The 17,266-nt window shown below is 32.7% G+C and overlaps 1 protein-coding gene across 3 annotated transcripts in view; it reads right to left on the reverse strand.

Moving 5' to 3' along the window:
• NECTIN3 (nectin cell adhesion molecule 3) overlaps window positions 1–17,266 on the reverse strand; it is a 126,540-nt gene that overhangs the window by 37,605 nt on the left and 71,669 nt on the right. For all 3 annotated transcript variants that reach the window (XM_024120196.2, XM_024120197.3, XM_055085701.1), the window contains exons 6-7: window positions 10,614–10,752; window positions 8,371–8,455 (exon numbers count right to left, since the gene is read on the reverse strand). In XM_024120196.2, coding sequence (XP_023975964.1) covers window positions 8,371–8,455; window positions 10,614–10,752 — 224 coding nt within the window. The remainder of the gene's footprint in view (window positions 1–8,370; window positions 8,456–10,613; window positions 10,753–17,266) is intronic.

A 17,266-nucleotide genomic window follows, 5' to 3' on the forward strand; every position in this document is an offset into this window, starting at 1 on the left:
GCATGGCATTACATTGCCATCATATAAATCAGACTTCCTCAGAATTAAGAACTGCTCTTCAAAAATCAGTTTAGAGAATGACGACCAAGAGAATGGGAGAAAATGTTTCCAAATCATATTATCTAACAAAGGACTTGTATCAAAATGTCTTATTCTGTTCAGGTTGCTATAACAAATTAACATGGATTAGGTGAAGCCATTCTTTTTTTTCTTTTTTCGTTTTTCGTTTAAAAAAATCTGTCTTTTTTTTTTAAATTGGAGTATAACTGCTTTACAGTGTTGTGTTAGTTTCTGCTGTACAGTGAAATGAATCAGCTATATGTATACCTGTATGCCCTCCCTCTTGGACCTCCCGCCCAACCCTCCTCTCATCCCACCCATTCTAGGTCGTCACAGAGTACTGGAGCTGAGCTTCCTACACTTTATAGCATGTTCCCACTACCCATCTATTTTATGCATGGTAGACTCTATTATACAGAGTGAAGTAAGCCAGAAGGAGAAAAACAAATATCGTATATTAACACATATAGGTGAAGCCATTCTTTAAGCAAAGAATAAACACTTATTTCTCACAGTTCTATGGAAGTCCAAACCTCCTATGTGTCTAAGATTTTGGTTCGTGGTGAGGGCCCTCTTCCTAGCTTGCAGTCAGCTATCTTCTTGTTGTAATCTCACATGGCAGAGAAAAGAAAGGGAAATAAGCTCTCCCCTGTCTCTTTTTACTGAGGGCACTAATTCCACTATGAGAGCTCCACCTTGGTGACCTAATTACTCCCAAAGGTCCCATTGTCAAATACCATCACATTGGTGATGAGGGTTTCAATGTATGAATGGGGGGAGGGGCACAAACATGCATTCCATAACACAAAACATATAAAGAACTCTCAAAATCCAATAATTTTTAAAAATCCAATAAAAATGAGCAAATATTTGAACAGAGACTTCATTAAAGAAGACAGATCAGCAAATGAAAAAAACGTTACATGTATTAGTAACTAGGGAAAAAAGTAAAATAATAATGAACTAACCACACACCTATTAATACCTAAAATTTTTAAAGTCTGATAATAATAAATGGTAGCAAGGGTATGGAGCAATTCATACATTGCTGGTGGGAACATAAATGGTAAAACCACTTAGGATGACAGTTTGGCATTTTCTTAAAAAGTTACACTTTTTAAGTTACATTTACCATATGACCCAGTCATTCCACATGTACATGTTTACCCAAGACAAATTAAAGCATATGTTCACACAAAGACATACATAAATGTTCATAGCAGCATTGCTTATAACAGCCCCAAACTGGAAATAATGCAAATATCCATCAATAGGTAAATGTATAAACAAAATGTAGTATCTCTACAAGGTACACCTATCTAAAAGGAATAAAGGAAAGACCAAAACAACATGAAGAAATCTCAAAATCATTACGTGGAGTGAAAGAAGCAAGACCAAAAAAGAGAATCTACTGTATGATTGTTACATAAAATTCAAGAACATTTAAACTAATGTATATAGATAGAAAGCAGATTAGTAGTTGGTTCCCTGGGGATGTAGAAAGGGAGCAGGGAAATGACAAGAGAGGAAGATTACAAAGGGGTACGAGGAAACTTTTGAAAATGATGAATATGTACATTATCTTAATTGTGGTGATGTTTCTAGGGTATGTATGTATGTGTTTGTGTATCCGCTGTATGCCAATTATACTTCAATAAAATTCTTTCCAAAAAAAGGGGGAAAAAACGTCATCATAGGCATTTATCTATTTGTCACTAAAATGTAAGCTCCATAAAGACAAGAATTTTTAACTCTGTTTTATTGACTATGTATTCCCAATATTGACATATTAGTACCTAAAAAATATGTTTGATAAATGGATGACAGAGAAAAAACAAAATGGAACTATGAATGAAAAGATGCAAACTCCATTTTAATTTCATTTCAAGCACTACTAAGCTTATAATAAAAGTATCAATAATTTCCAAAAGCAATATATGCCGAGTTTACATGAGCCAAAGTAGTAACAGTTTTATCCTTCTACTGAAATAATTTCACTGCTTGGTCTCTTTAGTAACTTCTAAGAATTACATAGTTTCTTTTTAACTAACAGTAATAATAATAACAGCAAACACATAGTATTCACTATGTGCCAGGCACTGTTCTAAGGATGTAGCATATGGTAATTTATTAATCTTTATGAAACCGTATCAAGTAGGTTTATCTTTTCTCATTTATAAGATTAGTAGAGCTCTTAGTAAAAATACCAATCCTTTATACTTCAGAGGTTGCACTGATATTTTATTTGAATATATTATTTAGATATTATTCGTTTATAAATCAATATTTCATCCAAGCTTTGTTGTTCACAAAACTTTTTCCCTCCTCAGACCAGAACAAGGCCCTACAATTCTTTTACTACTTATATCAATAATTACCACTACCTATTAACTGGAGGCAATATGCAGATGAAAACTTTTTGCTACTCTAGGGCAAAACCATCCTAGAAATACTCAGGACTCATTTACTTAAATATTCCACTCAGTCATTTAGTTTCCTTGAATTCGGAAGAAAAATGTTAATTCTTTTATCATCTTCCTCTCTCCCTTCTCCCTGACCCCAAAGCCCATAACTACTGCTATCTGGTATCTGGAAACACGTTAAAATATTCAGATCCAGGGAGAAAACCAGACCATTAATAATGAGCAAAAACAGCTTATCTAAAAATACTATTTGGAAACTGGCAGTGATATGTTGGAAAGATGAGTTTTGAGGAGAAATAATGAAAATCTATAAAACTATAAAGAGTAGTAGGGTGAACAGGTTCAAGAAAGCCATAAATGAAATATGGTATGATTAGTAACTGAAATTAAGATACCTGAAAGACATATCTCTAACTCTAGAACTTGATAACAAGTAGGACCATCATGTTTCTAAAGCCACACAATTTGATAATATTAGGGCTCTAGTCGTAACATAGTTTCTTAATTTTTCGATCTTCTTATTTTATCACATAAATCTATAGGAATATGAGTCATCTTACTTAACACTGTATACCACAAATTTAGACACCAATGAACAATGTACATATTATTCATGCTGGAATCAACAAAAAATTTTCATATCTATTTATAAAATTTTTAAATAGCACACAAAAGAATGGCAGCTTGCAGGAAAAAAATGATCTTTTAAAACTTGAAAAGATGCTGAAACTTGCTAATAATGAGATTGCAGAATTGCAACTATATATTTACTATTTTTCACCTATCAGATTACCAATAATCAAGTGGAATACATATACTGTTGGTGAGAATGTGGAGAAACAGGCACTTTCAAACATTACTCACAAGAGTGCAAAACAGTACAATATTTATACAGGACAATTTGACAGTACTTATAAAAAATATAAACATATTTACTATTTGATGTAGCAAGATCAAGTCTAAAAATGTAGCCTGCAGATTATACTTGCATAGATACAAAATAGCATATATACAAAGCTATGCACTGCAGCATTATTGGTTTATTAAAATATTTTGACATTACAAACTATGTAATATACACACATTAGAATCTTAGTAGACATATGAAAGAATGAGAATGATTTTTACCCCAAAAAGAAAGAGCTCCAGTATATCTTAAGAGGAAATGGCAAGATATGTAACAGTATATATATGTTACCTTTTATTCGAGAAAAGATAAAATGTGTGTGTGTTTCTTTGTCTATGTTTTACATAAACCATATGAAGACAAACAAGAAATTGATAAAAATGGTTTTCTGTAGGAGGTGGCGGGGGTAGGGTAAGTAGGAATGGAAAATGGTACTAAGAGTTTAGAAAATACCCTTCTATACTGTCTTGCATGTATTAGCCACTCAAAAAAAAAATGTAGAAACACTCTTCCTCCACAACACTCTGCGATGAACATTTACAAAAATTTACTAAAGACTATGATATATGATAGTGAATTATTGGGGAAAAAAATCATAATTTTTCCAGATAGTAAATTCTGCTGAAATACTAGCGGATGCAAACTATTATATATAGAACAAAGTCCTACTGTATAGCGTAGGGAACTGTATTCAGTATCCTGTAATAAATCATAATGGAAAAGAATATGAAAAAGTATATATATACATACACACACATATGTATGTGTGTGTATGTATATATATATATATATATATATATATATATATATATATATACACACACACACACGTACGTATAACTGAATCACTTTGCTGTACACCAGAAACTAACACAACACTGGAAATCAACTATACTTCAATAAAAAGTAAATTAAAAAAAACAGTGTTGTCTTGCTTTAAGAAGAGAAACACAGAATAACATAACAGAACTAAGAGTTCAGAAATATACCTAATATATATGGGAACTTATTTTAGGATAAAAGTGTCCTCAAATCATAGAAAAGGACAGACAATTCAATAATTTTTGGACAATTGGTTATATCATTGGGGATAAAACGTAGGTCACTACCTTATATCATAAGCAAACATAAGTTTCAAATTATTTAAGATAAAATAACACATCGCATAAAACTGTGAAGAGTTTTGTATGATTTTTTAACATTTCAGATCAGGGAGAGAGGGGAAAATGGTCTTTTTAGATAATATATAACTTCCAGAAACTATAAGAAAAAAGATAAAGAGATTTTAACTACATAAAAACGTAAACGTTCTGCATAAGACACTATAAAGTTAAAAAATAAGAGACGAATATAAGACAAAAGATTACTGTCCATAACAAAGAGCTGCTAAAAAATTAACAAGGAAAGTTCAAAAAGTTAACTGAAAATTTGAAAAAAGATGCAAATAGGTGGTTTACAGAACTACAAATAGGCAATCAGTTATGAAACTTCTTCCAGGAATCTATGAAGCTTTTAAATGAACTATTTTTCCAGTTTTATCAAACTGGCAACAACAACAAAAGTTCTACTAAACAGTATTAGAGAGGGAAATGGGTTTTAATATACTGTTTATGGGAATATAAATGAATACAGCTAGGTTGGCCAGCAATGTGACACCTATTTAAATGTAAAAAATATTCACAGTAATTCTATTTCTTTGCATATATTTTATAAATACATGTGTACAATAAAATATATAAAAGTACACTCAATGCAGCAATTCCTATAATAGAAAAAAAAGGGAAAAAACCTAGGAATATCATTAGGTAATTTGTGGTATATCAACACAATGGAATACTATTACAGCCATTAAGAATGAGACAGAGAAATAGCAATAGTTCTCAAACCTGAATGTGCATTAAAATTCACCTGGTGAGCTAGGTAAAATGCCCATTGTCTCCAACCCCTGGGAAACTGATTCAGTGAAACTGAATGTGTGTTCAAGAATCTTCATTTTTAATAACCCAGAGGATTTTGATAAAGGTGGCAACATTAGTCACTCTGAAAAATATTGGTAATAGAGTAGAAAAAGCAATTTCTATGACCACATTTATGTTTTTAAAGAAACTACTTGTAGATGTAAATATGGACGATGTATACTTCAAAGTAAACTTGTGGAAAAAGTCTGGGAGGATATTTAAATTCCTAACAATGGTGACCTCTAGGGAAAGAAATAATATATTGGGGGATAGGTGGATGAAACAGAACTTTAACCGTGAACTCTAAATTTCTGTAGTATTTGGATATTTTTGTACCAAAAATATACCTACTTATTACCTATAATGTTAAGAAAATAAAATGTCCTGAGTTAGTATTTGTTTCCTAAATGAAGACTCACTTTTCTAGGATTATCAACTAATAACATGACAAGCTGGTGGTATTAATTATTCTTTGCCTTCAGGCAAGACATTCCTCTTTTTATTTCCCTCATACTTATGTGTGCCTCCATGCATCTTCTCCACAGTATGGTAATAGTTCCTAGTTCCATTCCCATTCAAGGAAATCACCTCCTCACAATACCAGACCTCATCCTCCTAACTTATATTTAGAGGGAAAATTCTCAGGTATGAGTTTTGGCACTATTATCACACCAGTAATGGTTAAGCAGGGGAGACAAAAGTTAAGTAGTAAGGAACTCTTTCTTTCTGTGGTTTCCCAAGGGTAGAACACTGATGGGTAGAATAAGTGGGACTCTCTTCCTTAAAGCCATGGTAATATTTGGGAGCATGGCCTGGCTGTGAGGGCTAGGGATTAATGACTTCAATTAGGAATTACCTCATGAGTTTAAAGTTGACAAGTTATCTACTGAAGTGGAACATTATGAAGGCATTTACTATTACAGCAGGCTATCATTGCATGAAACTAATTAGATAGTAATTACACACTTACAGATTTCTTGGTAACCAGGAAACAGTTCTATGTATTTTGCATTTTGATATCACAACATTAATTAAAACGCAGACAGCCATATAATTAACATATGACATTATAACACATGAATCATAACAAATTATCGTACTGATGGATAATGATTTTAGCCTCAATTATTCTCAAAATCTTTATAGAATTAAGAATTATTTCATCTCCAACTCAAGTTTTGACTCTCCTAAGCAAAATGACAGCAACCAGCTGACCCTTAGCAATATTTTATAGACTCAGTTTTATAGCTAGAAGAGGGAAACAATCATGTTTTTCACCTGCTGAATTTAACAGATGAGGAAAAACTCACAATAGTACTAAATGTAAATGGTCTCTGACTCCCAAAGTCCAATGTTTGTTATCCACTGCAGATGCTGTCCCACCAATTTCCTTTCTAAAATTTCCATTACTCTTTCACATAACTGTTCATTTCCACCTAGATTTATGCTTGTGATTATGCAATTTACTCTAATCAACAACTGAGTAATTTTATCACATGTATCAAAATCCTACTTCCAAAATTGATCCATCCAGGAAGACTTCTCTGACTCCAAGGATAAAAACTGCAGTTTGTACCACTGTCAAGTCATCCAAGAAAAATCTTCCTTTTGTGTTTATTTAGCAGTGCTTACATATACAGAAACTATATTTTCTTAACTAAAACCCAGGACACATGATCTGAGCCAAATAATTTTTTTTCATTTCATAAGCTTTTGTAAATATTTAATTTGAAAATATTAAATAACAAGTAAATAAACTGATTTTAAGGACAAGAATAAAATTATATGCAATTAGGTTTATACTAAAAAATTACTAACAACATTCTTAAAAAATTCCCACACCTGAATCTAGAAATCCTCCAGTTAGTGACTAGCTTTGTGGAAGGAGAAAGACAGCTATCCATCTGCAGCCGTTAACAACACCTTTAGCTAAATATTTTGTTGACATTTCACACTACTTGTCAAGTTAATTTATTTGCCAAAAAAGATGTGAGACTATATTCTTTATGTGAAAACAAGAGTTCTGTAAAGATGGCGCATCTTCATCCCTAAGACACCAAACTTGTGCAAGATGACAAAGGTGGTGCCCATTGTCAGGGAGTGCACATGCCACGGAATGCTCCTCCCTGCCCCATGCTCAGGCAGGAGACTGATTATATGGTCAACCTAGGAACAGAAGCTGAGAACATCTTAACAGAAATATTCCTTTGCCTTACTCAAGCTGAAGATACAGGACATAATTTAGGAGAAAAATATTATAGTGTCACAGGTAATAAAACCCCAATACAGGGTTAGAGCCCCAGGAGGCTGCATGGGTGATAGAGGAAAAAAGCAAAAACAAAACAATTAAAGTTAAGAATAAAAGCATTATGGCTTAAACTTTCCCAAGTAGAGCATATTAATCTAGATATAGAATCTAAGACAGAAGCACTGAATCAATACTTTCACACGAATTAGTGTAAACTGATTCCAAAAGAAATTTTAAATTATCATAAGTGTAAAATAGGGCCCAATATTCATGCCCAGAATTTTAAATTGGAATATAAACCTTTTGTTGCTAAATAAAAGAATGCTAAAACTTAGATGCATATACTGAAAACCTTGCATATACTGAAAAATAAACAAAAATAAAATACATATGCCAAGGAGAAAAACCTCTCCATCATACATTAGACCCTACCATTCAATTTTTCTACCTTTTATTTTATATAAAAATGCATATTTTACAATGGATCTGTACGTCAATAAAACTCTGTTAACAATAAGTCTTCAGCCATAAGCTTTTAGTAAAAATTTGTACTCCTAATACAGTGCTGATTTGTCTTACCTATACTGGCCATAACTTCTTTTCTTACCAATCTGTATTGACTAAATTTGATCCCATGAATGTTTCAGAGAAATGATTATATATTATTATGTAGTATTTAATGTACAATGTCTAGATAATATTTTGAAACAAATAATATACATTGCTTAATATTTTTTATTTCATTTTATTTTGCGCGTACTCGGGAACACTTACCTGATATAGAAGGTCTTTCTGAGGCAAGGGGGGGGACTGTCCTTCATGCATAGGAGGTGGTTTATGTGTGGGTGGAAGGTCGATCCTGCATTAAAAAGTTTAAAAAATGCGATTGCCACTTTTAGCAAAAAAACAAACAAAAAAGGGTGGGTAGGGGGAACATTCAAGATTCGCTTAAGTTTTGAGAATATTTTCCTCATACGAATATTTGTATTAGCATACATGTTTAATTCAGTTCTTACATTTCCATTAATCAATCATAACTGGAACAAAAAAGTGAACTGGTTTTAAAGGTTCCAATGTTTAGGACTAATCTGAAATAAACAATTCTTTGAAAAATTTAAAAAAGAAGCAAATAGAAGTATTTTTTGAACATTATTATTAAGCAAGTAATCTAGTATATGACTAATTAAGTACTGCACATTTTTACATATGACTGTGCCTACCAACATTTTAAATATAGTCAAACATGTGTAATGGAAAACACTTTCTTCCAAAGTGTCATAAAAGTGATTTAAAAGACTATATCTTAAAATGATAATGAAAAAAAATGTTTATACTATATTTTGGAAATACCTCCATAAATAGTTTTCAAAAGCCACGGTCATTCCTAGAATATTCAACATGTAAATTAAGATTTTCAATCTACAAACCATTATTAATCTTGGCACCTGAAATAAATAAAGAGACCATTACATCCTTGGGGAATGCATTTATCTTTGCCAAAATGACCTAATCTACTAAAAAAAAGTATTTTCATATATTTTGAAATTGTTGCATTACAACAAAAATAGAATTAAATATATCTTGTAGCTCTCTGCATTTTAGAAAATAATTTTTCATATATTCTCCTACTTTTGAAGATCACAGATAACTAATTTTCAGTCATTGAGATTAGTAAATCAAATAAAAATTTTACCTATATTAAAAGATAAAGAGGATGAAAGCTATAGAGGCCAAAGAAATTACAAATTCTCACTTCTCCATGTGGGCATGAAATAATATTTTAAATGAACAGAATTCAAATAATAAATAAAATGATTACATGGTTGTAATTACTAGCCTACTAGTAAATTATGTTTTTGAAATTATAGAAGAGTTTGAGATAATCTGGCAACTAAGATGAAGTTAACCACAAGCTAGCTACTCTTGAAATATTAGAGGAATCCGGTCTTACAGGTATTAGACTGAAAGGGTATTTTATAGTCCTTTTATTTAAAGTAATTATTTCCTTTAATGTAACAAAAATCACAGCAAATGTACAGCTCCAAGATGCCATAAGTTATTTAGGTGTGAAAACCAAGGTTCATGGAGGTGATGTGACTCGTTCACGATCATACCACTAATTTGATCGTAACAGAGCTAACACCCAGGTGTCCTTAATCCAAAAAGATCAGTGCTCTAACTGTGCCAGATTAGAGAGGCAGAGACATACACAAAGCATTTATGAAGACAGAAGAAATACATTCTTTCAGAGCCAGCCTCATGTCCTCATATAAAAACATTAATAACCACACAAGAAACAATGTCATTTGTATAGAACTTTACAGTTCATAAACATCATCTTATTCTACTCTTATCACAGCCATGTGAGGTAAGCAGGGAAAGTATTATTCACATTTCACAGATGAAGCAACAAAAGCTGCTGATGGAATTAAGTGAACTGGGACTTCGGTCTTTTGATTATACAACAGAGTGCAATTTCTGTTTTGTAATTCTTTCTCATGATTAGGTCCAAAACATTGCTTTCTCTTTAAATAAAAGCACATTTTGTAATTCACCAAAACCAAATTTAAGATAAAAGCTTTAAAACTCAATGTATTTAATAACTTTTGGCAGTTGAAAGTTAGTTATATCTATACATAAGACAGGCATAAACAATTTAAAGAAGTAATTTAAACTTCTAAGATTTTTTATATCTGTCTTTCAACTACTTCATGGAAGACGTGCATTTTTATTCAGAAGGCAGCACAACACAGAGTTATTATGTTACCATTTGGAAAGATATGTAATATACTGTAGGTTAAAAAGGTGTCCAATATATTTGTCTCTAGCAGCCCCTTGCAACTGTTTATTTACCAAAATGTAGTCAGACTTTCTGACAAAACCAGTCATCTTACAAAGACCTAACAGTATCTTTACTTCCATCCCTCAGACACTTTTCATATGAGTAGCTGTAAAGATAAAGACTGCCACATACTACTGAATATTCATAGTTGAACACAAGCAAAAAATTTACCTACACTTTGTCAAGGTAGGATGGTCTCTTTTTTCGAGGCGTCAACAGCACAGTCACAAAGATGGCAATGATGAAAAGGGCAAGGACAGCTCCAATTACAGCTCCAGCTACAGCTATAGACGACGTCTGCTTAAGTGGAACATCTGTAAAGTAACAAAAATTAGGTTTTTCAAACAATTTTAAGAGTTCTTGAGTTTGTGTCCTCTGATTTCTACAATGTGCAACGACTGATTAAGTATGTTATACACAACCACAAGCTTAGAAGACCCCAAATTTGATTCGTTACTTTTTGTAGCATTATGCTAACACATTTATTCCTTGCAAGATGTCACCTTAGCACTCCAACTTTACTTTTTTAAAGTGATGAAAAGAATATTCCCAGTCAGGAATCAATGAGTGAATCTACTGTCAACGGACAAAGAATGTCTGGACGAGAAAAGAAGATAGAGAAAAGGATGAAAACTAAGTTCTTACTCTAAAAGGTGATAAAAAAAACAAAAAATTCAGTATTCTTTAATGGAGTTAGCCAACAATGTATTGAATAGATTTTTACCTTTTATTCTATTAAAAGAAATTCTATGAAAGAAACCAAAAACCTTCAAGAAAGGGAAAACAACACTAAAAAACAGCAAATATCCCAGACCTAATAAATAGTCAAAAAGTGACAATGCAAAATCTAAGTTTTTAAAATAGAAGTATTATTAAAACAGTACTTGCTGCAGATAACTTCCTTTAATTCACACACATTTAATACAAATTACACTTTAAGACAGTGTCTATACTACAAAATTATGGAAATTCTTCCCTGTCTCCTGGCTATAGACACACTCTATCATTTCTGAATACCAATTTCTCTTTTCCAGTCTGCACCACAAAATTTTATAAGAAAGGATGTTAAAAACATATTTAGTAGTTAGCACTTCACACAATTCTAAAAAAAATGGGGCTTCCCTGGTGGCGCAGTGGTTGAGAGTCCGCCTGCCGATGCAGGGGACACGGGTTTGTGCCCCGGTCCGGGAAGATCCCACATGCCATGAAGCGGCTAGGCCCGTGAGCCATGGCCGCTGAGCCTGGGCGTCCGGAGCCTGTGCTCTGCAACGGGAGAGGCCACAACAGTGAGAGGCCCAAAAAAAAAAAAAAAAAAAAAAAAAAGTCACCCTACTTTATGAACTCCCAATTAAAGGAATTTACTAAAATTATTTTCAAATGTAAGTATTATGGATATGACAAAACCATCAATCCTTATGTGTAGGTATTATTTTGACAATTTCAGCCATATTAAATCCAACAACTGAATTTTGTGGAGCGACCCATCAGTTAAAAAGAACCTTCAATATACACGATTTTATCTTTCTAACCGGTAAGAAAGATATTTAAGGTAACATTCTATAAATGAAGATACTGCTATTCTAAAGTTAAATATTCTGCCCATGGTCATTCAGTCAATGAATAGGAGAGAACACAGGGTGAAATAAAGCTAGGTTAGGGCAGGATAGAAACCTCCACCCGTAAGCCCTTTTTGGGAAAGAATGGTTTTCGCAACATCTAACGTAGTCTCTCCTTTTGGGTCCCCTATTTGGAAATGCCGAGCTCTTAGTCTTCAATTAAATTGACGTTCATATACACCCTTAAATAATTACAATTACAGTTGGAATCCAGACATGGAAAATTTAAATAGAATTAAGCACTATCAGTTTTGAAATATGTTTCACCTACTTACCATCACGGTATTTCCAAATACATACATAGTGTATTTAGAAGCATTTCCCAACTGTTCATATTAAAATGTGATTCATGTGGTGTTTTAGATTGCTAAAAACAACGTTTTACTTTCTTGCCAATTATAAAAATTTCTTTAGCAAACTAATGATCTTGGGTTTGTTTATTAATGGTTCATTTTATTAGTCTCATTCTAGACTAAAAATCTTATACCGATGAGCTCCAAGGAACCCAATCTGATAATCTTTCAAATACTGAATAGAATCTAAAAATATACAATTATTTTAAACAATATAACCAGCTTCATTGTTCAGGATGTTACCCTCATCTGCTAATACATACGTGGTTTATCTTCCTGTTGTTGCTCATTTCTCTAATCACTACTAACTCCATTTGAATATGTGCTACATGAGAAAAAGATTTGAAAACCAAGCCAGTCAAGTATTACTCTGCTCTTATAAATGTAGAAAAAAGACTTGGGATGATTTAGGGCTAGTCTTCTCTTCTACACTATCACTTTTCCCACCATGTAAGTTACAGTTTTGTATCCGGTTTTTAACAACAGGCCAATTGAAACCAATTAAGATTACATGACCAAGGTTATTTGACCAAGGTCATACACCTTGTCAGTGGCAAAAATAAAAAATCCCAATGTGTCAAGTATGCTACCTATTCTACACTAGTTAGTCTAAAGATTTCCCTTTAATGAAATTTTTTCTTTTGCTAAGGAATAAAGTGGCCCTATCACTTTTGCCCAAGCATGGAGAATTTAAATTTGAGTGTTCTTATTTTGATAATGACAAAGTTAATACCATATTTATGTAATACTTCTGAAATTATTTTTCAAAAACTCAGGTTACTCTTTGAATATAATTAGCCCAAATTAAGATTCTCAATCTTAACACATCATTTTTATATATATATATATATATATATATAAAATCACTCAATCCCAACACATCATTATAAATTCATCAAACCTCACACCTCCTACAAGAAAGCCTTTCATTTAATCTTAGCAATAATATTTAATTTGGTAGTGTTTTATAAGTAATAAATCAAAATCAGACTTTTAATATCCTAATGTAATTCCCAACTCTGAATATATACTATTTTTAATATCCTGAAGTAATTCTCAAGTCTATATAGATACTATTCTTTAAACATTTATATTATGGTCTACTTATCCAATTCTGTCCCATTAGTCTTCTAATTTCTAGCTCTAGAATTCCATAACTGAGAGCTGACTGTATGTATACTGTAACTCTTCCTTCTATCTTAATTTGAGCAATTTTATTTCACTTCGTTCCATTCATTCTTTATTCATCTCTAACATTTTTTGCACACCTCTTCTTAGTATTGGAACAGGCTAGTAAGTGCTGAAATGAGGAAGTGGAAGAAAAGTTAGGTAGAGTCCATTTACCAATTGGATATCCTACTCTACATAGGTAAACTGATTAAGTACATATATGACATATATATCATATTTCCTTTTCTGATTCTTCAACTTACTGAGAAAAAAATAAATAATATATTTAAGAATATTAAGATTTTAAAAGTATTAATGGGTGATGAACACTAGTATGAAATGCAGAGGAAGAGCTCAAGTTTCTTGCATTCAAGTCAAAGAATTTTGACGAAAATTGAGAATTTAGCCCCAACACTGCCTCCCCACATCCTTGTCCTCATAATCTACATAGACTCTATATTCCAACAAAACCACTACAAGGAGAAAAAAAATTTAACTAAGCAAATGTATAAAAGTTTGGCATTTTTCAACATTAAGCTAGTTTACTGAGTGACTGACATGAAGCAATATTACCTTACCATCACCTAAGGAGATGTTCTACTAAATCTAATTGTATGCTTACAAGCAGCAGAAAACAAAAAGACAAAAGCATTAAAATATTTAGTATTAAAGGATTGGTGCACGTCTCCCAAAAGAACATCTTTCTGTTAACACAGCTGCTTATTAACCCATATACATTGGAAACTCACCTCCAAAAACAGAAAAATAGCATTCCTCAATACAACCAAAGTACACTATCCATAATTAAAGACACCATACATATGTCTTATGGAGAAAGCTATCAAAATTCAGTTACAAATCATACAAAAAATTTAATACAGATATGAGAAATAACTTTCATTACTTTTTGAAAAAATATACATATTATAGATATTAAACTGAATTAAAGTTTGTCTTTGTTATCACTCTGATACAAGTGAATAAAGCCTACGTAAAGGCTATTCAAACACGTGCTCACCTGATTCACATCTGAAACTGAGGCATTTTAAAGTTTTTAAAAGTTAAATACTATTCTATACACTAAAATACGTGTTTCTGGCAATTTGCTAAAACCATTTAAAATGGGTGAGTACAGAAATCCATAGTCCCTTTTTACACTTACATTAAAACACCGAATCTCAACAATTGAGATGTTAAGTTTCATCTCTCTTTTTCTTCATTTCCTCTACCCAAACTTCTGTGATGCCATGGATTGATTCACAGCTTAATATAATACCCTACAAACTTATCTTCCCAACTTTCATTTGGGATTAAATTCATATATTCCCATAATACATGTTACTGTATTACCAAATTTTCCCCATATGCCCAACTGTTTTATTTTTAAATAGCCGTTTTAATGCTTATCTTTTCAATATGACATCTAAGCCTTTATATCCATCCAAATATTTATCTCACTATTTTTTAATAAAAGTCCTCTATTTGGGTCAGGACAGTCTCCTCAGCTTCTCATCCAACAAATTACCAATAGTAACTGAACATGTGCCAGGCCTTGTGCTAGGAATGCCAAGGATAAATTTTATACAGTTCCTGTCCTCACAATAGAGCAAAAGCCTCAAGGTAGGGTCAGAGAATCCATAAAAATATTTATTTTCCAATGAAGTATAGGAAGAAATCATCACTTTTCTAAAAAAAGAGAGGGAGAGGGTATTTAATAAAAATTACTATTGTACTAGTATGGATTGGCACTGGTAGCCCTAGTTGGTCCATGTGTCAGGTGGCACCCTGCCACACAGGGCACCCAAAATTTCCTATAGGAAGTGTGGGGTGGGACAGTTCCAGAATGCAAGTAAGTAAACAGTTACATCTTCACTTGGTTGTCCCTCTCAACATAGCATCCTGTGACAGACATATTGTGATGTATGGGAGCTCAGCTGAATGAACTAAAAACTTATCTAGATTTAACTAAAAGTCAAAAATGTAAAGGAGGCATGACATGCGTGCTCTGACAGGTGAACATCTGACTCATAAACCAAGTGAGGGTATCAGTGTTAATCCATGTTATATACTAGTAGGCATTTAATCCAAGTAAATGCCATTCCTGCAAAGAACTGACAGAATGTAAGATAACACCAATAATGTAGGCACAAATAACAAGAAAATCCCACAAAAATGGCAATGCAAATAACTGCTTCCTAATACATAAACTTTACCAGTTACATTATGAAATAAAACCATGGCAATCTAATCAGATGTGACAAATCAACACCCCCAATCAAATACATTTAGAAACCAAATAAAACAAATTTATATTCACTCTTATTAACAACAAACCTCATACTAAACCCATACTGTGCTGAAATAGCTAATGTGAGTGGTGATTAGCATGATACTGAAAAACCAAACACCTTGAACATGAAGACAAGCTCTAAAAACAGTAGTTGGGATGAAAACTGTTAAGGTTCCCAACAATGAACTTTTTTCATTTGAATCTACTTGTTTTCAAGAGGTGGCTTAGCTTTCATACCTAAAAACAAGTGTTAAAATATACTCAACATGAGGCTTCCCTGGTGGCGCAGTGGTTGAGAGTCCGCCTGCCGATGCAGGGGACACGGGTTCGTGCCCCGGTCTGGGAAGATCCCACATGCCGCGGAGCGGCTAGGCCCATGAGCCATGGCCGCTGGGCCTGCGTGTCCGGAGCCTATGCTCCGTAACGGGAGAGGTCACAACAGTGAGAGGCCCGCATACCGCAAAAAAAAAAAAAAAAAAAAAAAAAATATATATATATATATATACACACTCAACATGGACTTAAAACTTTGAATCACTGAATCAAAAAGTATAAAACCAAGATTTAAAAAAAAATGAAGCACCTTCAATTATATGGTTTTCTCAAAAATGTTTTAGCAAGAAAAAAAGTTAACTTTTAAAATGAAGCACAATTATATTGTTTACCCAAATATTACTGTTTTAGTGAAAATAATTAGTATTTTAAAATGTTATTTCAGCAGATTAAAAATTTGTCTTTTTTGAATATTTTATAATGCATATAGCAAAATTCTATGGTAGCACATATATAATTTATAAACTTATACGTATTAGGAGTATGAGTACATACTAATTTTTAACTGATAGGCACAGTCAAGAGTATTGAAGAGCGCTGATCTAAAGAAGATAGATAATAACTAGAATAAAATGTGAGGTTACAATAGAGGATATATGAGTTGATAAAAAAGAATTATGAACAGCAATTATTAATTCTAAAGGGAAAAGTTTCATAAAACTATAATTTGAGCTGGACCTTGAATATGGACTGGTTTACCAATATGGCAAAGGGAGGAAAGGGTATTTCAGGTAAAGGGAGCAGCATGAACATAATTATTAAGACATCAAAGCACATGGTACGGTAAAAAAAAAAGTTAACAGATCTAGAAATTATGTAGGTTCCCTGTTAGTAGATCTAGGCTTTGAGCATCAAATGGCTGCTAATACTGAAAGAAAACAAGGCAGACTATGTGCCTTCTGATAGAGGAACATACCACCACTGAAGTAACCTTGCCCCCCAAATCAAACCTTAATCTTATCAAGGCTCTAGATCTGTCAACTTACAGAAAATACAGAGGTGCAACTGGCACAATCCAAACTGGAAAACTGCAGGACAGATGAAGCTGTTTCTTCACCAAAAAAAC

This window comes from Physeter macrocephalus, chromosome 1 (assembly GCF_002837175.3).
Source record: "Physeter macrocephalus isolate SW-GA chromosome 1, ASM283717v5, whole genome shotgun sequence".
In the NCBI taxonomy this organism is placed as follows: Eukaryota; Metazoa; Chordata; class Mammalia; order Artiodactyla; family Physeteridae; genus Physeter; species Physeter macrocephalus.